Below are 24,014 nucleotides of genomic sequence, written 5' to 3'. Positions count from 1 at the left end.
GGGGGCCGGGGCGGGTCGGGGAGGACGGCGGGGCCGGGCCGGGGTGAGCTGCGGGGGCCGCGCCGTGCGCGCGACTCGGCCGCGAGCCGCAGGCCGTCGGCGGCGAAGTGGGGGCTGTAACTTGACACCGGAGCGAGAGGCCGAGCGGAGAGAGGGAGCGAGAGAGCGGCGGCGGCGGCGGAGGAGGAGGAGGAGAGGAGCCCCAGGGAGCGGGATGGTGACCACCTTCTTCCCCTCCCCTTAGCGGCGCTTCGCAGCAGCCGCCGCCGCAGCGCCGGGATTCTCGCCTGCACGGGACCGGGGGAAGCCGGCGATGGGGACGGGACGGGCCCCCTGAGTCACCGCGAACTTTCCCCGCCGCGGGCAGCCGGAGCCGAGCAGGCGGATGGAGGATGCGCCCTGCCCGGCGGGCAGCGTGAGCCGGCGGCGGGGGTAGCATGAAGAAGAAGCAGCAGCACGGCGGCGGCGGGGACTGCCCTGCGCCCCGGCCCCCCGCGGCAGTGGCGGCGGCAGGGGGCCCGAGCCAGGGCGGGGGCTGGAAGCGGCGGCGGCCCCTCTCGCTGCTGCCCTTCCTCTCTCTGCGCGACTACGGCTTCTGCATGGCCGCCCTGCTGCTCTTCTGCGTGGGCTCCCTCTTCTACCAGCTCAACGGGGGACCCCCGCACTTTCTGCTGGACCTGCGGCACTATCTGGGTAAGCGCGGCCCGCGGCAGCGCGGCCACTTGTTGCGGTTCTCCGCGTTCCTCTCCCGGCCCGGCTGCGCGGCGGAGCTCCGGGGGCTGCACGGGGAGCGTCGGCGGCGGCGACTCTGCCTCGCATCGCCGCACGTCCGAAGGGGCAGCTCGCAGGCGGCTCTCGGGAGGAGGGTGGCGGGAGCGGGTTCTCTCCCGAGTTAACGTAAGATAGAGCTCCTTTGAGGCTCTTCCCTTAAATCCGGAACGGCTTTGTGGCTGGGGATGCCCCTTTGTTTGCCCGCCGGCCGTACGCATCTCCGGCTGTGGGAGCCGCGCGAGCTCCGTTCCGAGCTACGGAGCCGGGACGGGCGCTGCGCGCAGTGCCCGCGGGTTACAAACGGGGAAGTCCGGGCGTAGAGCGTCCTGCGAGCGGCTGCCGCGCTCAGGTGTGTGCGGGAGCGGTCGGACAGAAACCGAATGACACATGGCACCGGGGTTTCGCTACGTGCCCGATTTCTGCCTTGCTGAGGGTTACTTCCCTGCCTGACGGGGAAGTGGTGGAAAGCAGTGTGATTCCTCGAGGTCAGGTCAATACAGAGGGTGATTCCTCGAGGTCAGGTCAGTACCGATCAGTGGCCGGGCTCGTTCAAACAGGGAACAAAAACCAAGGGGTTTTCCGGATGAGAGGATTACTAGGGGTAGTTTGCGGTGCGAGTTTATACCGCGTTAGCTCCTCTGTATTGATTGTCTGCAAAGGCAGTCCGTGAGAGACGAGGTTACTTTGCAACCAAATTGCAAAGTTAAGCGCAGCACTTGTATTTCAGAAGTGTAAGCTGAAAATCCATTAGTCTGCATGTGTTTTATGAACGTCTTGGGAGCGCAGCTGTGTGTGCGAACTCTGCTTTTCTTTAAGGGAAAAGGAGCCCAGCAGTCAGTCACCAGCTGATGGCATGGCAAAGCCAAGCACCTCTTGGGAGTGCAGCAGTGGGACAAGAGGCAACAGACATATGTTGCAACACAGCAAATGTTGATGAGATAGGTATTAGGGAAAAAAATGCAATGTGAGGGAGACCAGTGAGGTCTGCCTATCCTGCCAGAGTTCCAGTAGCTGAAATCCTGGGCACCTCAGGTCAAGCTGTCTCTGTTTTGTCAGAGGGACACGTGAACAGGAATCTCTTCAGTCCATCCTCTGCTGTTCTGCTCAAAGTGGATAAAAACATGAATGGAGGTTCAAGTCAGAACAGGAGAAGGAGTACTTTGAATGTTGCTTCCCAAACACAACAGAGTATTGCCGTTTTGGCTTGGGTTTTACTGCCTGCCTTTTTCTTAATTTAGTGTTGGTTATGAAGAAATTCCTACACTAAAGAGGAAATAGACAAATTTTCCACCAAGGTGTAAGTAGGTATTCCATACAATTGCTTGATGTTTTATTTGGATCGAGTACAGATACTTATTTTTCAAAGCAAGGTTGGTCCCAATTTTTTGAATTTTATCTTCATCAAGGATGAACGCTACCGTGCACAAATAGTTTGCGAGAAGCACACTGTTAGACAGCTTCTCAGTCTGTGGTCTTGAGGGATCCAGGCTGTAAAAGTGGGATCCGCTGCATGAAGAACTGTAGCTGTCTCTGCTGGAAAGCGTCCTGAGGCCTGCGGGTGGCCAGTTTGGAAGACACTGGGACTTGACCATTTACTGGGAGGAGCTCCTCAGTTGCTTAAAAGCTCTTATTGTATGTGCCTAAATGTGAGGAACTACTGGGGAAGGAGGTGGTATTCTTTGGAAAATGAATTTTTAATGGTTAAGACATTTGAGCATTATTTTCTAAAGCTATTTTACACTTCCCAGCTATACTGCTGCATTTGGATCGGCAAAGAGGATCATATCATTGACACTGTTTAAGATTTTCTTTTTCCACTTAGTGTAGGTTTTGCAAGAACAGTGCTATACTCCTTGGTTTATCCAACTGGCAAGGTTTGTAATTTATCAACCTTATATTTGTAACCGGTTAGGCTTGTTGCCTTCTGGGGGACTAGCAGAAGAGATTGGAGGAATAGGCAGTAGACACTTGGTCGTGCTAACCACCAAACTCTAAATATGTGGGTTTTATACAAGAGCTTGACTAGTCAAGTCTTATGACATTAAAGAAGATGAATTGTTTTTTCCTCCTGAAGCCACGGATCCAATGAACAAGCAACTCTTTCCTTCCAGTACTTCCAAGCCACAATTTATGGTGTGAAGATTTAAGTCCCCTAACAGAAAGAAACAGTTTGCAAACTGTGTTTGCAGTACATGAATCTTTCAACTGCCTTTAAAGCTACAAGAACCAAGAAAGAATTGACCAAGGGGAAAATTTATTTACTTGTTTAATTATTTTGCAGCCTTCATAGTGTAAGGGGTCATCTTGTCTGGCTTTTTTTAATTTGCATTGCAAGTTTCAGTGCGCTGTTCACTGTTAGTTATGTTACTCTGCAGGGAATGCTTGTTTCTTGCCTCAGAACTTGAAAGAGCATTACAGAATCACAGAATGGTGATTAAAGGTTGTGTGGTACACCGCCCCCTGCAATGAACAGGTATATCTATAACTTGATTTTTGTGGCCCTCCTCTGGACATGCTCCAGCAGGTCTCCATGTCATTGATCTCCATCTGGACACTGAGCCATTTATCACCACTTTCTAGGTATGATCTTGCAACCAGTTCCTTGTTCATTGAACAATCCATCCATCAAGCCCATATCTTTCCAGTATGGAGGGAAAGGTGTTATGAGGAATCGTGTCAGAGGCCTCACTGCATTCCACATAGAATGACATCACTGGTGCTTCCACTGTTCATTGACACAAGGCCATAAGTTCGCTATGGGACCTACCCTTGGTGAAGCCATGCTATTATTGCATATCACCTCCCTCTATTCCGTGTGCCTTAGCATAGCTCCCAGGAGGATCTGCTCCATGATTTTTCTCAGCACAGAGATTTCTCTTTACAGGTTGTCCGTTGTTAGTAGCCTGCCTGCATTGTAACATCACGAAACTTCAATAGCAATCAGGATGGAAGTCACACTTGCATTGGACCAGCGTGTGATTTAAGGAAAATGTAGGCAGAGCAAAAACAGTGAGCTTGAACAGCTTTCATTTTGTTCTTATCTTTCATTTTGTTCTGTATAAGCTGAGAGGAGAAGGAATTAGTTTGTTTTCAAATGAATTAAGTGAAGATTTGCTGATTCTCTGAACTTTCCTTTAGTGGGGCAGAATGTGTTTGGGAGGCAGATGACTGTATTTTTAGAATATTCTAACTACTAGTAATTCTTGTCCTCCTGGACCAACTTCACTGGTGCTTTGTCCATATCTGTCTCCCTTTGTGCATTGTTGTACTGACTGGGATGGTTGGAAAAATGTGATGGCAGCTTGTGTGGGGAAGTAGCTGTATTCAGTATTTCCACTTTGCATTGCCGTCTTTTCTCTTTAGTAAGAGTCTAGAAGAGTCATATGGGGAAAATGGGGGAGATCAGAAGACAGGAGTCTGTAGTGCTTTATTTATCCTGTTCTGAACTCAAGCTCATAGCAGTTCTAATAGGAGAGAGGGCCTGTGGAATGCTGCCGGTTTCTGCTGTCCTTGCTGGCTGTGGTTCACAAGAACAGGGTCAAGTTTCATGCTTTAGCTGTGCCACTGGGAGAGATGTAGTGTTCTGGTTTTCAGTGTATAATCTGTGGGGGCTTGGGTGTTAGTGGGTTATTTCTGAAGAATCTTTGGAAGAGACTTCATAAAAGCAAGTCTGTTGCCAGTAGGTTTAAACTTACTGTGTCAGGGTGTGTACCAGTCCTGGACCCTCTATGGGCTCCAAAAAATAAGAAAGTTTAAAAACAGCTAGGCTTTTCACTAATAAACTGGAGTATTGGGACTTACACAACATCTATGAGGTCTTGCTTGCTGATTCTGCCAAGGTAGCTCTGGCTTGCTATTCTAAACACAGCGCCAGGAAAGAGGAGAATCTTCTGCAAGATGTGTAGGACAGAGCTTGTTAATCTTGGACAATCACGTGGCTTTGGGGAAGGCACCAGGGACTCCTTTCCCCTGGAACTGCCATCTTTTTGCGCTGCTGTAGTCTTCCCAGCTTTGGCTTGTGATACAGACATGCTTCAAAATACAGAAATGAGTATTTCCAAGGGCTGGTAGCAGCCCTCTCATGGCCAATAAAAAGAAAAATCCTTTTGATCTTTAGTATTTGCAGTGCAAACGTTGTTGTTGTTCATGTCAATTAAATCATTTCCCCTGTTGAACTCCCCAGGAGACTGCCAACAAGTCCACTGGTTGATGTCAGGGTTTGATTGCCTGTGGAAATGACCTGTGCTGAGCACTTCCCATGTGAGACAGAGTGTCCAGTTGCGTTCTTTAAACAAGCTCTGAATTGCTCCCCACTCTCACTCTTCAGTCAGTTGTGCTCAAGTGTTTTGGTCAAGAGATGTGCATTGTAGGCTTAAAGCTGTCACAAGAGGACTTATGTTTATATTTTGGATACAACATAATTCTTCCAAATGGAAGCAGCGGAAGGGGATATCTTTCTGAGTGTTTGAGGACTCTGAAGCAGAAATCTTATTCTAAACTAAGCCCAAATTAAAAAAAAAATAAAAATCATTGAAGTGGTATGAATTGGCTTTATTATTATTATTATTTTTATTATTATAATGTAGGGTTTGGTTATTTAGTTATTTATTGTGACTTCCTTTTTCCTGTCCACATGTAAAGAGAGGAGCAAGGGAAACAGTAGAAGTGGCTGACAGTATGTGTTTAATACAAGTTTTGTTTCTAACCTCTAGGAGGGGGAAGAAAAAAGTGTTACTTTTTTTTTCCTTTTCTAGTAATATTTCATTTATTTCTCAATGATGGAAAGCTCAGAATTTAGCTCAGAATGATGGAAGTGTTCAGAATAGGCAAGCTTTCTTAGAGTTAAAGCACATAGCATACTGGATTGTAAGTAGACTGATTCTGATTTTTTTTAATAGTCAGAAGGAGTTGTCTCATCCAGTTTTTACTCATGTATTATGAATATGGTTTTCCACAAACTTGTCAATTTTGAAGGCCCATCAGACATGTGAACAGGACGCTCAAGGAACGGCAGCATCCTGTATGGGTGAGGTTTATTTTACGGTGTTACACAATACCTGTTTTTCAGGTGGATATGCTTTTAACAAGCCCCTGCTTAGATTCTTATAGGCAACTGTATTTTTCCTCATTGTTTCAAGAACAACTGTAGTGTTCTCAAAAGAGCTCTTCAGTACTTGTAAGCACTCCGATTTTTGTCTGCTTTTCAGTAGATTTTTTAAGAACACATTGCACTTAGAAATTATTACATTCTAAAATTCCTTAACATTACAAGTAACTGAAAGTTCAGTTTAGAAATTGCTTCGTAAAGCCCTGAAAAGAGAGATTCTGAACAAAAGCGACAAGTCTGTAGCTATGTCTTTCCTCATTTTCTGTCCTCTTTGGGCTTCCTAATTTTGCTCTTGTGGTGTGGTACATATTTTTGTTTCGCAGTAGAGTAAGTTTGTATTTCAAGATAGGCTGCTAAGTGTTTGTCTTATAAATGAACTTTTTTGCAAAACAAAAGATTTACTTCATCTCTGAGACTTTGTTAAAAGGTTCATGAGCATGACTTGCTCATCATTCAGTGCTTGTTCAGTTGTAAGATTAACAGCATTCTACCTAATGCTGTCAAATAGTCTAAGGAGAAGCAGAATGCCCTTTGTTTTATGACTGACTTGATCCTTTTCTTTTTGAAAGGATGTAGATGTCACTGGACTACATAATCACAGAACGTTATTCTGCCCGGCCATTAAAAACTCTGTACAATGAAGTCGTAGCAAAAATTGTTTAAGCTTCTGTGAATACGTGATGGTGATATTCGAAATATCTCTGGAAAGTTGGACAGTATCTATTCAGAGATTTATTTTCTGCTTTCAAAGTTAAATTTGAGCCTGGAAATCAGGTGTTGTATATGCAGCTGTGTGTATACTTGTTTCATGTTTTTAGCTTTGTCTTCGACCTTGAAATGATTAATTCACTTTCTGATGAGAGGGAATATTATTACAGTTTTTCTTCAAAATGTATCTAGTTTTGTTTTATTTTGAGATTATATGACAAAGAGATACACATACCTTAGAGAGGATGCATCTGCGGAGTAAATGGGATGCTACGCTTGGACACAGGGGTGGATGAGACTGCAGTTCCCAGTTATGACTTCTCTTCGTGTGACTTTGAACAAGTTGGATGTTAATTCCATCTTTGTTTAATCCCTTTTGCCAAAGGACATACGAAAATAAATGCTTAGTAGAATATTACATTCTCAGATACTACAGCAGCGGTAGCCATAGAAATACTTAATAGGATTTATCACAGGTATCTTTATTGTTTGGCATTGAGGCATTTGGGTTGTTTTCAAAAGCGTTAGGACAGTGTTGTATGGTAGCTGTGTGTAGGCTAAGGCGGTTAGAGGTCCAGCTGCTTTATTCTTCTAAGGGTATCGTTGCTGTTCATTACTGCAGACTGTGCCATTTTGCTCCAGGAGTTATTGCTGTAATTGTTACCCACAGTCGCATCAGAGGGCATCAGCTTATAACAGTTCTGTATATATGCCCTCACATCAAAGGCTTCATGTTCAGAGGAATGTAACTGAGTCTTTTACTTCTTGGTGATGCTTAGAATTTGTTTTCAAAAAGTAAAAGAAAAGAGCATAGTTTCTTCAAGCTGTGTTCACCTCAAGTGAATGTCAAGCATTTTTTGCTATCAGAATATACAGCCAAAAGAACTGGCTGTTATGGGAAGAAAAAAAGTGATTGACGGAGTGGCTCTTGTATTTTTGTATGAAGTTAGGAAGGTAGAGAGTTGCTTCTGCTTTGAATTTGACAAAGAATGATATGCATTAGAAGATGTTAGAAAGGAGACTCTCTAGCAAAAGTAATTCATACAAAGGCTTCAACACATAGCTATGGGGAAAGTAAAGCCTGATTTAAAAAAAAAAATCACTTAAATGCTTTGAGATTAACATCTGTGCTAGCTCTACTGCACTGATTCCTGATACAAGCTATTCTGAAATCAGTAGTGTATGACAGGATCAGTAGTGACAGTAAATGGAACATATGATGAAAGTATAATGGAGAGGCATGATTTTTTGGTGGTTAACAGTCTGTGAAATGGTTGACCAGGTCAAATTAGATCATAGGACAGTTCTGGCACAAAAGCCTGAAGGAAATAAAACACAGTGGGGTGAAAATATAAAAAAGAATACCACCTTTTTATTTTCCATCTCTCTCTCTCTCTCTCTCTTTTTTTTTTTTTTTAAGTGCTCATATCCTTTTCTGTCTTTTTCTATCCTCTCCAGCTTCTAGTTGATTTATTCTCCTACCTCTTCTTTTGCTCCTGTCATTAAAAATATATATATCAGAAAATAAAAATATTTCTAATATTTTTGTGGGTAGAAAGAGTCTGGAATTGCTGAAGTCACTTGAGCTTTTTCTTGTGTGATGTTAACCCCAGCTTTTTGAGACACGTAAGCGGCACAGAGCCCTTCTCTCCGTGTTAACACTGTGGGGAAATAACCCATTCAAGATGAATGCTGATGGTTATTTTGTTGTAGAAGCTGTTCCTCTATATGAAGATGAGGTTTGCAGGTGATTTTTAAGAATTTCCTTATATATATCCCATGGACTAGAAAAAGAAGTCTGTCTATACTTTTTTTGGAAGTTGTGACTATGCACCTGCTGCTTACCCCCTGCAAGTACAGCTCTAAATCACAGCTATGAAAGGAAGTCCTGTGTGTTCCCGCTGCTATGAAGCACAGCCAGCAGAACAAATAGCTGCTCTCTGTGTTCATCCAAGTTTGGATGAACACACTTAAGAAAATAAACCATGTTGTTATTTAGGACAAATAATTTTTAAGGACATAGTCACAGCCATTCCAAATTTCATTGTATTTCATGAAGGATTAGGTGGGCAGGAGATCCCCATGCCTGCCTCTCTGTGTTGTTTTACGTTTGAGGTGGTGGATTTAGGAGCGAAGGCTTACAAGGGTCCAGAGTTTGATTGTTTGTACCATGAGGTCAAGAAAGGGATGAGAATTGCTTTGGAATTAATGGGAATTAGGTATTTCCTTGGATCTTGCTCTAGTACTCATATCCCACACATTATCTGCTGATTGAGGTATCCACTCTCAGCTAGTCTCCCTTGCTAATCAGTTAGCTGCTTCCAGTTCATTATGGCTGGCGATAGATGCATAAAGCAAGTACGATCAGTTCTTAGAGAGGTGATTTGTAGCCTGTTGCCATTAAGGTGACAGGAAGCACCAGGGTTGAGCACCGACTGCTGGTCATTGCCTGTGGGCAGTGGAGTTTCTTGCCTCTTAAGTTTCTTGCCTCATCTGTCTGGTGCAGCAATGGCTTGAGAGCATAAACAAAAATTTTATTTTATTTTATTTTGTTGGTTGTATTTCTTTATTGTTTTAAATTTCTAATGAAAGCACTGGAAAATGATGACACATGATTTTTCACTAAGGAGTTTTCCCATTATTATTGGTGACCAGGCAAGTAGATTTTCAAATATAGCTTACGTTTATATAACAGGGTATTTGTTTTTCTTTGTTTTATGATCTGGGTTAGAGGATGTTTGGAGAATGGAGGGGTCAATAGGAAGTGGAGAGCAATTATTTGCCTGAAATTTATTTTACTGTCTTGCTTTTCAGAGTTGCAGTGGGGGAAGCAGGCCCCATTGTGCAGAAAATAAATGCTTGGTTTTGTTTGTGAGTGTGGAAGTACAATGATTAGGTATGTATTAGGGTTTCTAATACTAATGCTCTCGAAACAGACATTTGGGTGCTTGCCAAAGCTTTCTTCCTGTCACACTTAATGATTTGGGGTAGAAGAAATCATGAGGTGAGGATGAAGATCATGGAGCCCTTGGTGGTTTGAGTAAAGAAGTAAAGCGTGTCTGCCAGATCTGAGAAGTAAGGTTCGGCTCTTGCTTTTGTGCGTGTTCATTTTAAAAACTACTGCTGGTCCAATGAATGGTTGGTTCAACTTTAACTTATCATACCATAGTTTGGTAGAAGGTCACCAGGCTGCTAGCACATAGCAGATCTTTGAGTTGAGATTCAGTGGCCCAGTTTTTTTGTTCGTCTGTTCAAGTGCAACACCAGACCACATTTAGTGATTTCTGGTTTCCAAAGCTATTTTTTTTTTTTTTTTTTTTTTTTTCCTTAGGAGCTTCCTTTCCTCTCTTGTCTGACCTACATCTTGCAAAGAGCTATCTGAATCTGTCTGGAAAATAATGTGGGACATTTCCCCTAAAATCCCTACATAAGTTGTCTATGCTTTTGTCTTCGTAAAAGCAAGGAAATATGCTTACTGTGTGTTTTGAAATACACAGAAAAGTCTTAGAGCTAGGATGTTTGTAGGCCTCTTCTGAACAAGTTTGATGAGTTTACAGGTAGAAATTGCATTCAGGTTGGACAGTACCATGCCCACCAGACATTGAGTGGAAGAGAAATGGCAGGGGGAAGAAGATACAAAGTTAGCCTTGATCAGAAAAGGTTACGTGAGATTTAGACTGAAAATGGCTTGTTCATAAGGCCGGCATTTCTCCTTTCAGAGGTTCCCTTTGAAGTCAGCAGGGAGAGGGAGAGGTAACTCCAAAGAATAAATAGGGCTACCTGACATCTGAGTACCTGACTTGTGCACAGAGAAATGAGTGAAGTTTGGTGGCAAGAATCTAAGTCATCATTGTATTTAGACTTGAAAGCATCGATTGATGACTAGTGGAAGGCTTCCGAAGTGATGATGAGGAAAGAGAAGAGATTGAAGAGACTGGAACTTACAAGATTTTTAGAGTGATAGATCACTTGATGTCAGTGGGTCATGGAAACCTCAGTACTTATGGTACCTCTAAGTAAGGACTACATAAAGCACTGGAAAAATAGCACTGCAGGGAATATCTGTCACTGCTGGATGAGTGGATTTGATGACAGTTTATTTCTCTGTAAGTGTTACAATTCCATGAAAAAGGTGTTCAAAAACAATTGTGATATAATCTAAAATGTTGTAACAGATATTTTAAGACAAAGGCTGTGAAATTGCTGACTTCACAGATCCTTAAGTATGTGCAGCTGATTGTGTTTCCTAACAGAATTCCTCATACAAATGTACAGATTCTTTCTTGTTGACAGTTGGAAGACATCACAATAAGTAAATTATGAATGAAAACAAATTAGCAATGCCTAAACTTTACCACTTGTAGTTCCTTGTGCTTTTGTTTGTTTGGATTTTATGTCCACTTGTGTCATTTTGGTAATCACTGCGTCTGTGCAACAGGCTGATAGAGGTAGCAGAATATATAAGCAATGAATAGTAGTAATAATAGAGACCCCACAGCCTCTCTGGGCAGCCAGTGCTCCATCACTTGCACAGTGCAGAAGTGCTGTCTGAAGTTCAGAGGAAACCTCCTGTGTTCCAGTTTGTTCCCATTGCCTCTTGTCCTGGCACTGGATACCACCAAAAAGAAGTCCATCTTCATTGTATCTTCTCTTCAGGTTGAGACCAGGGGATCACATCTACATTGATGTGATCAATCCCTTCATCATCTCCCTGGCTCTTCACTGGGCTTTCTCCATTATGTCCATGTCTCTCTTGTACCAGGAAGAACATAGTGCTCCTTCTGGACAACAGAACATGACTTTGGGAATGTAATAGGGACGTCCTTTGAAAAATACAGGCTTCCTAGAAAGTTTTTTTCAGCACGTGTAGGGGAGAAATCAGTCCCTGATATCAAGTAGATACCAGGTGCTTGCACATTTTGTTGCTTATTTATTTCTTGAATCACTTTTTAGCTGATTGAAGTTCTTGTTAAACTGAATAATATTGCTACTTTTGTGTGTGTGTGAAGCAGCCATTCTCAGAAGTGTGATTAAATGAAAGTTGAAGAAGTAACTGCTTCTTTCTCAAACTGCAAGCTTTGCACATTGCTGCACTAATAATGAGCAAAACCAATCACTTAATTTCATCCATTCAGGAAAATTTTTCTGGTGAGTCAGTCAAATTTAACATAAGTTGTATTATCTCCTGATAAACAGCTCTATTCTATTAATCCTATTGTATTTCTCTCCTCTCATTTGAATTTTATACTTCTTGTCTCATCAATGAGGCAAACTTTGAGAAAGCTCTGGGATTCTTTGTAGCTCAACAGTCTCTGCTTTCTGCACTGTGCTGTGTGGAAACAGCTGACAGCCTCAGTTTTTCCCTGGAATGTTTTGGTTATGAATGTTAGAAGCTGAAATATTTTTGTATTGCTTATAGTGTCTTTCACCTTCTGACCTCAGCTCCAATAGTGCTGAGATTGACAGTAATTGGATCTTATTACTGGGTGGGGTGTTCAGTAGCTTGCATGCAGTCAGTTCATTATGTAAGTTGTGATACCATAGCTGGCACTGCTATTGTGCTTTTCACTCCACTGGCTCAAGAGTAAGGCACGTCAGGCTGTAGTGTGAGCATGCAACATTGGTGAAGCGTTCAATGAATTTTACATGGTGGGGCTCCCTATGGGTTGGTGGACTTTCCTGCCTGTTCCAGCATCCTGTGCTGCTGGGCTTGATGCTGGCATTTGCACTGTCTGTGCATGGTGCAAGAAGGAAATAACCCTTCGTAAAATCTTGATTAATCTTACTAAGCTTGTGTGGGGGGGGGTGATAGCTCAACTGTACCCAAGGTAAGAGCTGTCCCAACACAGTGGATTTGTTCATTCCATCACTGCTCTGTAATTAAAACTGTTTGCATAGAGCTATTGTATCAATGACACATTTATTTCTTGAAACAAACAAACAAACAAACAAAAGCCCTCAGAATTTATTGCTTCATGTCATGGACCAAGAAATCTTACAGCTTTGACAAGGAAGCTGCCAAGTGTTCTCTTCTTTTCTCTGTGACTACTGATGAGAGTACAGCTTTTTGGGGTTGTTTTTGCCTTCACGTAGCAATTTCCATCCAGTGCTTCAAAGAGGGAATTAAATATGAACCCTTAAAAAATATATGTAAGACACGCAATGGGGTCATGTAACTTGGTGTCCTTTGGCTGGTAAACAGCAGTATTGGGAATAGATCCATGATTTCCTGGATTCCTGGAAGGCCAGAGATTTACCTGAAAGCACTGTTATAAAGCAATACAGAAGCCCTTCTGCTTGCCTTTATTGCAGCACTTAACCTGTCTCTCTTGTCTGTGGTAATTTGTGTTGATGCGATCTATGAAGTGTGTATCAGGATGTATACACTTCTCACATCTGTATTCTTAAAAGGCAGTGGAGTTAGTTTTCTGATGAGACTTTTTAAAGGAAAAGAAAGGCTCGAGGGAGTCGGAAGCCAAGTCTGCTGAACTGGAGTAGCTTTTACTCAGCAAAGCCCCCATCCTGTGTACTTATGGTAACGTACATTTTCCTGTCTGTGGGCAACAACTTTTTAGAGTCTTTGCTCAACCTGTTCCCATTGGCAGAAGAAGCCTGATACTGCAGAACTGTAAATCAGGTTCAAGACCCTCAAAATAAAGGGAAAGTGGGAGGGAGTGATAACTGGGTGAGGAAAAGATAGGATGACAAAAGAACAGGTTGCTGGATGATTCTTTCCTTATTTAAGCTAGAACAGCGTACCTTTTAATGTATTCTGCTTAAAATGAGAGAATAAAGGATGGAAATAATATTGGGGGAGCAGATAAGTGATAAATGGCATGTTACAGAGACTGTTCCCACTGAAGAGGTAGTTGGCCTATTTCTTGTTGCCTTTTGAAGCTATCTTCAACACTTCAGTGTAATTTACTCAGCAGAGCTGCTGTTGTTGTTGGAAAAATGCTTGTGGCATAGGTAGATGTTAAAACAGCTGCTTTTTGGAGCCAACAGTTAAAAAGCTGTATATTCATCTTCAGAAATGTTTCCTTATCAGTGCAGGAGACAGAAATGTTTTGAATTCTAAGGAGCTCATAATGTGGGAGAGTCAGTGAGAATTTCATGCAAGCTTTACCTATTAATGCTTGTGGCTCCAGTTGGCTAAAATTTTGCATCCACAAATTGCTTTAATTCACAGGTAATTGTTGAGTTGTATGTGGAAAAAAGACCAGAGAGTTTGTTTTCTCATTCTAAGAGTCATTATCACGCCACATGCAAAAAAATAAAATAAAATAAAATGAAAAAATTATGAAACTTTAAGGCAGATGGACTGAATGGTTTATGTGGTAGCTTTTAGCTTTTGGATGATCATCTTTTGGCTCACACAGAAAATGAAAAATTTCTGTTTACGTGCATGGTACTCTGTATCCTAATTCAAAATTAAAATTTCATTTTTGTAATCTTGAACTCTTCCTTTATGTATAAGGTTAACAACAAAAAAATAAGAAGCTCAGATTGATTCAACATGTAGTTATGTTTGAGTTAAAATTGCCAGGTTTAGCTCTACAATTCTCACATGGCTCTGGTTCAAAGTATTTCCTTTACTCATACTCTATAAATAACATCACAAGTATGGTTTATACTCTTCTCTTTCTTCAGACATCCATGCTTCACTTCTGTTGTAGACTATTTGTACTCCCGATCCCTGACTGCACAGGATCCTGCTCACTGGCCAAGCATTAGTAATCTCTTTTATTTGCTTTATTAGCATACAGGGGCAGGGAATGGTTGCTGGATGGCAGAACCGAAGATTTTGAGTCCACATGACTAGATAGGTTTATTAGTGCATACCTTGATGTGGTCCGTCTTATCACACAGAGGCTTACGATACTGTGCAGGTCCAACCTGTTGTCTGGAAAATGGTCCTGCTCAATTGGAAAGAAGTTTGAAGGGGGAACAAGAAAGAGAAAAAGAGTAAGCTTTTTTTTTTTTTCCCCCCCTTTTCTTCCTTTGCTGTGTTTTTAAATACTTACAACAAAGTGATGTTAGCACTAATGTATGGCTTAATGTGTTCTGACTCTTGCAGCTGTACTTCTTTGTGAACCGCAAAGAGCAGTTTATATAAAGTATAAATTTGTGAAATGGTCTTTTGTGTGCTTTTGAATACATTGCAATTTCTTTGACCAAAAAAAAAAAAAAAAAAAGAAAGAAAAGAAAAGAAAAAAAAAGTTGCTTTTTCAGCTTAGAAGTCTGGGAAAGTAAAGCAGCTTAGACTCAGGAAAGTGTATGTTAAGCAACTAAAAAGCCAGAGCTTGCATTAGCAGCTTTTATGTGAGTTATACCAATTTCAGTCTGTCTGTGGCACAAATGTTAAGTTATTGCTGAGAATTACAGTTCAGTAGGGCCTAATGTTTATTTTCTTTAACTAGAAGTAACGTGGGCTGTGTGACCAAACTGAGTTTATTATACTGGCAAATACTGAAATTTCTTAGAATTTACATTTAATTATTGAATTTATTTTATTTATGCAACTCTATCTTTAGTTTGTTTTATTTGGAGTTCAGTCTGCAGTGCCATATTTTCATTTTCAGGAGGAAGCTCTGCTACATTTTTCTTCAATATTAACTTTTTTCCTGCGTGTTTTTGAATATAGAGATAGTGGAAGGCTTAGGTGCTGTGTTGCAGAACTTTTTCCATAATAAAAATAAAATATAATCAGCTTATAGAAAAAACAAGCTGTGTGTGAGAATTTATTTGAAAAGATAATTAATACTCTTTGTTATGCCCAGCTTAATCAGTGTGAAAAAGATGCATGTGCAATGCATTGTTTAAACATGTGCTTTCCTCCTTACCTTGCTACATGGTGGTCAGTATTAGTAATTATTGTTTGAAATTATTATAAATAATTTCTAATTTATAAAATGAATTTGGAATGCATATAAGGAATAAAAATATTTGCCACTGGATTTTTATCTCCTTTACTCAAGAGACTCAGGTGAAAAATGGTTGGTCATCTATCTGCTACATCTCACTGGTAATAGATAGCTGCCATTAAACAAAGATTAAGAAGTTAATAAGTTTTGTGCGTAAGAAGGGTTGAATAACGTAGCAGACAGAATACTATCAAAAGTATTTGGGATCAGCTTCATGCAAATTCTCAACACAAAATGGCCAGATTGTCTGTGAATGTCTTTACTGACACGCCGGTGAAGAAATTGGTCTGAACTACTGTTGGAAGTAACTTGGATTATTTTTTTTTTCTTAATTATCTTTGATTCTTTTGGGTGCTTTCTTGGAATTCAGGATCTTCAACAGCAGTAAGCATGTCTGGCTCCTTTAAAATGTTTCATTATACTTTTTAAAAGATATTTCTGTAAGTTCATATTTTCATTCAGATTTCACTTTTGTAAGATACACTGCTCAAGAATGCAGGAATGGGGTTAGTGAAGCTGAAGCCCACCTGAATTTAAATCTAGCAAAATACATGAAGGGGAGGGAACAAGAAGGGCTCCTACAGGAACAGCAGCAGCAGAAGGAAGAACAGGGAAAATGAATCCTGCACCTGGGTCAGGGCAATCCCAACCATAGATACAGGATGTGCAGTGAATGGCTTGAGAGCAGCCCTGAGGAGAAGGATTTTGGGGATGTTGGTTGATGAGCCAGCAATGTGTGCTTGTAGCCCAGAAGGCCAACTGTATCCTGAGTTGCAGCAAGAAGAGCGTGACCAGCAGGTTGAGGGGAGATAATTCTGCCCCCTGCTCTGCTCTCGTGAGACACAGCCTGGAGTACTGTGTCCAGCTCTGGGGCCCCCAGCACAAGGGGAGCATCAAGCTGTTGAAGCAGGTTCAGAAGAGCCATGAAGACAACCAGAGGGCTGGAATGCTTCCCGTATGGAGGCTGGCTGTGAGAGCTGGGGCCTGGAGAAGAGAAAGCTCCAGGGGACCTTACAGTGACCTACAGGAAAGCCAGGGAGGGACTTCTTATAAGGGCAGGTAGTTTTTCTGCTCACATTGCATCATTCTCAAAGAAAGATATAGCTGGTGATTAATAGAAAATAGTAATAACTTTGCTCTTACATCTTAATACACAGTTGAACGTTCAGTTGGCCTCACACCTATGAGAAAATAAAGTGATTTATACCTACTGTTAGAAGAATATTTTAGAAATATAGTTTAATTAGCTTTTGTGTGTATTTTGTAAAGTTCTTCCATAGCAACAACAAAAGTCCTAGAGAGCATGTCTGAGTGTGTAGGAAAAGCAGTGGATGGGAAATTTAAGAGAAGATGCAGGTATGATTGTAGGTATGATCCAGGTATGATGGGAATGCTCTTGTGTGATTCCAGTTATCTTTCAGCACAGTGCTTTTCTCCCATTTACATCTCACTTTGTTTGCTTTTTCCTCTTGGGTCAGTAGGAGAGCAATTTCTAAGAACAGGGAAGTAGAACAGTAAATCCATTGTGCCTCTAGGATGTATTAACTTCAGAAGATACAATGTCTCTTAACTGTGGTTAGGCAGAATCAAGCCTGCTTGTTTTTGTTACTCTGGCACCAGTGTGATTCAGTTGCAAAAGAAATTATACTATGCCTTTGCAAGTGAAAAATATTGAAGCAGGTTTGTTTCAATGAGAGCAATACTCATTTGAAACAGCAAAATCAGGTGGGTGCCCCATGGATGGGGGTCAAAGTTTAAGGAGACAAAAACAAAGAATTTTTTCAATTATAGTTTAATTTAAAAGAAATTACAGCAAGCTTTGCTTAAAATCACATGTGGATTGAGAGAGAAATTGCTATTGTGTTAATTTATTTTCTGAGATTAGCAGTAATATTCTGAGATTTCCTTCAGCACATACGTGACATTCATATTTGGCACTAGCAAGCATTCCTGTCTGAATGAATTTTTCTTGTTGGTTGGGTTTTTTTGATTTTTTATTTTTTATTTTTTTTTTCTTTTTCAGTACTCTGTTTCCTGGAGTTAAGGAAGACTTGAGTTTCAGTACTTTTGCCTTTCTTTTCCTTTAGCCCTCCTGTGATTGTGTGTTAGCTAGATCTAGTTCAATGGTTGAAAGATATTGAGCAAGTTTTAAAGGAAATCTCTTAAAGCATCAAGATTAAAAGAACCACTGTTGTTTTATCAAGTTAGGTCATGGTATCTTTGCAGAGACTCTGCACACATAGACACTGCATGCTGAGAAAGAATTTGTTTGAATAATTCAAATGATAGAATTGAGACCTATAATTAGTTCCTTTTCAGTGATTTATTTTTATTTTTATTTCTATTTTCCTCTCTTCCTTTTCATCAAGTGGCTTAGTAGACTGTAGTCTTTCCTGTTAAGTTTTCCTTTTCAACAGATACCAAGTACTTTACTCTTTTAGGAGGCTTTGTTTTCTCTGTATGTCTCCCCTCCAGATTGCCCACTGGGCAGCAATTCTCAGATAATAGGCATATGCTGTTTTCACTTAAAATTGTCAAATGCTTTGTTTCTCTGGGAGTGGTGATGTGCACTGTGAGTTGCAGGCCATGTGAAAGATCTCTCTGGTTTCTATTAGTGTGGTGGGTTGGCTTGCTTAAGAAATAAATGAAAAGCATTTCAGCTGTTTCATTGCCCTTTCAGCTCATTCTTTGATGTAAACTTGACTGAGAGAAATTGTTGATGTATGCTAGCATAGAGACTGTGAGCAAGAGCGTCTGTAAGAGAGAAGAAAGGCTGCAGTACTCTCCAGTGGTCATTTAAAGCTAATGAGTGTCAGCTTTGAGAAAGAAAAAAAGCAGCAGGAATAGCAGGAGTGGGAATACAGATAAGTGTTGATACTACAGTGAATCTATAGTTGATACTATAAAGTGAATCCTGCTTTATCATGCTTGTCTCAAATGCCGCTTTCACAATGTTACACTTTATTGCTCTATAGAATTATATGCACTGTTGGAAGGAACAGGAAATTTTCCTTAGATAACCTTTGGATAAGAGCTGTTTCTCAGCCTTTTATGAGATGGCAGTGTGCGGGCAGTCAGCATTCCCTCATCCACTGTATTTGCATTTCAAGTCTACCTCATCTTCCAAAGGCAGAAGTATAAGCAATAGCAAAAACAAAGAAAGATAACAGTCTGTAACATAATGATGTGTTTGTATAATATCATGTAATATACATGATACAGTAATATGATATTATAAGTAAATGATTGATATAAAAAACTTATATTTGGGCACAAAGGAGAAGAAAGTGTATTTTTATGGTGTAGGAAAAGTACTTTGACCAAAGAGTGTTAAACATTCATACCTCGTAGGGTAAGGCAGAGCCACTTAGGCTAATGAACTGCCTGCACTAAGAAATGCCTGTGTGCATGTGTTTAATTAAACCAGTCATGTTTAGTTCTCACGTGCACAGCTCCAAGAAAAAGTTACCTAATATAATTCCAGTTGACATACTTCGTAAAATAATTCATGTTTGAAAAATCATCAGCTTCCATTACTAATCATTCTTAGCACTCAAACACAAGCGAATTCATTGGTCAGGATCAGAAAACTGCCCCTGTTTTCGTCATGGAATGGCCATCAAGCCTTCTGCTATGAGATTGGGTGTATGGGGGTATGCCCCATTTCTGTTACTTGCAGATAATTGTACACACTGTGTCTTGGATAAAAAAGAAAAAAAAACCACCAAAAATAACATGCTAATACTTTACATTGTCACTTATTGTTTGGGAAAATGATTGTGTGATTTCTTGTTCTTACAAGTAGCACACTTAGAACTTTTCTTTGAGTTACTTCCTTGCAAACTGAAGAGAGAATAAATGAAGTTGGAAATCTAAATTATCAGAGCAGGGTTGTAGAAAGAGTATCTATCAGAAACCAAAGCTAAAACCCCAACACCAAGAATGTAAACAGAAGGCTTGAGATCAGAAAGAGGATGTAGTGTAGGAGTTGTTCATTATTATTAAATACATAATGTAAATGTCAATAAATATCAACTTTGATCCAGATAGAGAAGAACTTAGAAAGAGGAAACCTTTTATTGCTGCAGGGTAAAAGGAGAAAATTACTCAGATTTTACATTTGTTTCTCTCCATGTGCCATTCTGTGCACCACAGGAACAAGTATCTTAAAGCACGCAGGCAATTGCTGGTATTTGGAAGGGTAGCAGTGTTTTAAGCTTCAATGAGGAACATTTGAAACTGCAGGAATTTCTGAATATCTCTTTTGCTAATCTCTTAAAGAAGGAACTCGGATGTCCATTTGAATCTGACTTTCAGAAAGTGTACGTCGATCGCTGTGTCCTACACAATTTAAAAAATATTGTGATTGTCATCACATGGCTGACACAACTTTTAGTCAAGAAAACCCCGTGATTTAAAGAGAAGAAATAACCTCTGCTTTACTATTGGACTTGCATCAAAATCATTCTCTTTCTTGCAGAAAAATGCAGTCGGTGGTAGCTGCCAGCTAGTGCACAAACAGAGCCGAGAGAGGGAACAGCTGCGCTCTGAAAAACAGCATAGCTCCCACGCAGCAGTGCTCGCCTCACTTACTCTGTTTTGTTGGATTTTTTATGTTTCTTTCAGTCTAGAATTGTACATTTTGGGGGGTCATTTTGCATATGTAAGTAAGTTTTTCTATGCCAGATTTAGGGGTAAAGATATTTATTTATTTATTTATTTGTTTATTTTTACACTAAGGGAGTCTAACAGTATGTTGGCTTCGAGAGTAACTGCATTCTGCTTTTCTCTCTTCTTTGTGGTTCTTAAACTCCTTCCGTGTTTCCGTGTATGTGGTCAGTGTCCAGCACTCTGCAGTCAGCATCCTTGAGGTTATTAAGTTAGGGTGCGTTGACCAAAAAAGACCATGTGCTTTGCTCAGTCAAATGAATAAGAATACCAGATAGAATGGCCTGGGTTGAAAAGGACCACAATGATCATCGAGTATCAGCCCCCCTGCTATGTGCAGGGTCACCAACCACCAGACCAGGCAGCCTAGAGCCACATCCAGCCTGGCCTTGAATGCCTCCAGGGATGGGGCATCCACAACCTCCTTGGGCAACCTGTTCCAGTGCGTCACCACCCTTTGTGTGAAAAACTTCCTCCTAATATCTAACCTAAAGCTCCTCTGTGTTAGTTTAAAGCCATTCCCCCTTGTCCTATCACTATCCACCCATGTAAACAGTTGTTAGGTGGTGGCATTGACCTAATGATATATTTTTATTTGGTGGTCTTATGTGTTGCAGGATGTGTTTAAGTAAGGAGCAAACAGTGAGTGTTAAATTTCAGTTGAGACTGTGGCTGAATCTACATGAGAGTGGCTTTAAAACAGAAGGATAAGTTGTGACTATAAGAATTTAAGTTACAGTATAGGACAGGTTTGAAATATAAAGAGTGATAAACATGAAGTACATTCACACAGCTTTTTGTGTGCATTGTGTACAAGGTATTACTTTATATCTCATTGAGATGTTGTTAAACTTTCGACACAATCTCTTTTACGAGCCAGAAGCTCTTAACTAACCATCTTCTAGTGAATATAAATTTAATGTTGCCATAAAATCTGACTTCCCAGGACGGTTTTAAGTAGCTCCAATGTTTTTGTGTAGTATTACATGCATCAGTTACTACTGACAACTGTCAGTGTTTTGTCTCCATTGCTATTGTGTGTTCTGTTCCAGATGGCACAGGATACAAATGATTTTTTTCTGAACTCTACAAAAATAATCTAAAACTTTACATGCTCCATGTCAGAAGCACAATCATTTACTGCTAGCTCCATTTCAGACAATACATTGCCATTTAGAAAAGGTGAAATGGTGGAATTTTCTATCACAGTATAATTTGTCATGCAGAAGAACGTTTGAGTGTGGCTTGTCTTAATTTCTGATTATGAAATAAAGTGGTTTTTGATTTGTGTTTCAAAGTTCTGGATAGCTGCCTGTGTAGGGTTTACACCTCACAGGAGCAAATGGTGTTTTGTTTTTTGCAGAGCACCTAGCAATTCTGAGAGGTGTAAGAATTGCAACTCCTTTGCTGTTTTAGAAACTTGGGTGCTACCGTTGCCAAACATGCAAAGGTTGGTATACAGTGGTTTTGAAGGACCCTGATCATAGAATGGCCTGGGTTGAGAAGGACCACAATGATCATCTAGTTTCAACCCCCCTCCTATGTGCAGGGTCACCAACCACCAGACCAGGCTGCCCAGAGCCACATCCAGCCCAGCCTTGAATGCCTCCAGGGATGGGGCATACACAGCCTCCTCAGGCAACCTGTTCCAGTGCCTCACCACCGTCTTTGTGAAAAATTTCCTCCTAATATCTAACCTAAGCCTTCCCTGTCTCAGTTTAAAACCATTCCCCCTTATCCTATTCACTATCCACCCTCCTAAACAGCCATTCTCCCTTCTGTTTATATGCTCCCTTTAAGTACTGGAAGGCCACAATGAGATCTCCCAGAGCCTTTTCTTCTCCAAGCTAAACAAGCCCAATTCCCTCAACCTTTCTTCATAGGAGAGGTGCTCCAGCCTTCTGATTGTCTGCTCCTGCTTTGCTCCTGCAGCATCTTTCCATGCAGAGAACATGGAAGGCAGCATCCGGCCCTCCTTGCTGCCTTGGTGTCCAGCACCTCAGTCTCTGCTCAGAAGAATAACCCTAAGCACTGACTGTCATCTGGGACACAAATGGGATGATACAGCAGAATGTGTTTTCCCCAACTGATGAAGGACTAGCGTGAGGGTGGTCTGTGGTGACAAATACTTCAAAGGCAGAAAAATAGGCATCTGAGCTTAGTAATGTCTTCTGTGAACATGCATCACTGCACTTAGTTGAAAGTCTTTTTCAGTTGATAGTATCCTAAGTAATTCTTGCGTGATTGGGTAAGGTAGTTTGGGACAAAGACAGTATTCCACTTAAATCTGATTTTCATTGCCACAGTTTTTGCTGGGTGCAATAGCATTTGTTTTGCAGTGTCTCACAATTAAGAAAAATAGGAAGAAATAGTTATGGAGGGCACAAAGCTAATTATTTTATTTTAATTTTGTATTTCATGTGACATTTATTCCATAAATACATAAGATGTGTCTTTCTTTTTATTCTAATGGCAGATGGTCGGAAAAAAGCCCTGATATTTAATGGCCACTTTTAGATTTTTTTAGTGAAAAATACTTAAAATTGTTTTAATGGCAAGTGTGATCTTGATGGTGGTGGCATACAATCAAGGCTGAGGAAAAGAGGAAGACAAATGGGTAGTAGCAAAATGAAGTTTTAAGGATTTTTTTAATGAATTGTGCTGTTTTAACTTCATATTTCAGTTTGTATTTTTTTTTCTGCTGCTTCTGAGCTCTGGAACTGTCATATTTCCTGTGTTTTGTCTATACTTGGACTCAGTTTTCTTCTAACTTTCTGGAAACCTGATGATTCCTTTGATATGTTTGCCTTCGGCAAATTATGAAGTTCTTTGGTTATGTGAAATGATATCAAGAACATAATACAATTCTTTGTATAAAAGCTTCTGGTATTACTGAACAACTGGAAAAAATATGGATATTTGAAAAACAGCAGATGTAGGAAGAGTGTTGTTCTGGACATGCCGTAGCAGTATTTTTGGCCATGTCCTGTTCATATTGCTTGGTGAGCATCTCCTGCAGAGCTGGAAGTTGTGGGAGGGCTGTGAGTCAGCTTCCCTTGGGCTGCACCGGTGGTGTATGTGTTTTGGGCTTGGCTGTGATTTTTGTTCATGCTTGTGACTGCCTTAGGAATAGCATAGTCAGAAGTACCTGTTGAGATGCTGAATTGTGTGAGCTCAGTAAATACTGAATCACCTAGATTGACCATTGCAGAATGAAAGGAGATGCCATTGTAGACTGCCTGTAGCTCTTGCAGCGTTGAATACATTAGCATTGAAAATGGCTTGAAGGCTCTGTGAGTAAACGAGGGCTTTGTGTCTTGTCAGCCAGAAGGTTTTCAATCAGTCTTACCAAATCCTACCTCAGCTGTGTGCAAAGTCGGAGTTCCCATTGCCTTCTGTAATAAATCATGAATCAGCTGCAGGCTTCCAATTTTGCTCTGGGCCGTGGCTGCTGGTGGGTGGACAGCCGGCATTGCACATGATGCCATGAGTGTTTGACCCCGGAGACGGGGCTTTATGTTAGTTTTTTGTGGGTGTGTGAAGAAAAGTCATCATGTATTGCAGTGAACCTACAAGCTATGGCCGAGGCCACGGGGATGCAGAGGTTGAAGAGGGTGGTGTGCCTGCATCGGTCCTAAAGCACTCCTAAGTGTGGGTCCTCTTTTCCCATCCTAAGTAAAGGAATTAGCAGTGGAACTGATAAACAGAATGAATAAACTTTCTGCTTTACTTGGTGAGATTTGGAGATAAACTGTATATAGACTAAATTTAAGAATACGTAAACATTATTTACTTGTGTTTATTCTTAACTTTCTCTCTGGATTTAGATGTAAATG

General features: G+C 41.0%; 1 protein-coding gene across 1 annotated transcript in view; it reads left to right on the top strand.

The window, feature by feature from the left end:
- Window positions 1-437: 437 nt before the first annotated feature.
- The window catches only part of UST (uronyl 2-sulfotransferase), a 156,278-nt gene continuing 132,701 nt past the window's right edge, over window positions 438-24,014 (top strand). Inside the window, exon 1 of the mRNA XM_042891789.1 lies at window positions 438-693. Coding sequence (XP_042747723.1) covers window positions 438-693 — 256 coding nt within the window. The remainder of the gene's footprint in view (window positions 694-24,014) is intronic.

Source organism: Lagopus leucura, unplaced genomic scaffold (assembly GCF_019238085.1).
Source record: "Lagopus leucura isolate 7727_CA_CO unplaced genomic scaffold, USGS_WTPT01 Super-Scaffold_73, whole genome shotgun sequence".
NCBI lineage: Eukaryota > Metazoa > Chordata > Aves > Galliformes > Phasianidae > Lagopus > Lagopus leucura.
The sequence above is the reverse complement of the archived record's forward strand: the minus strand, read 5'-3'. Positions and strand labels throughout refer to the sequence as shown.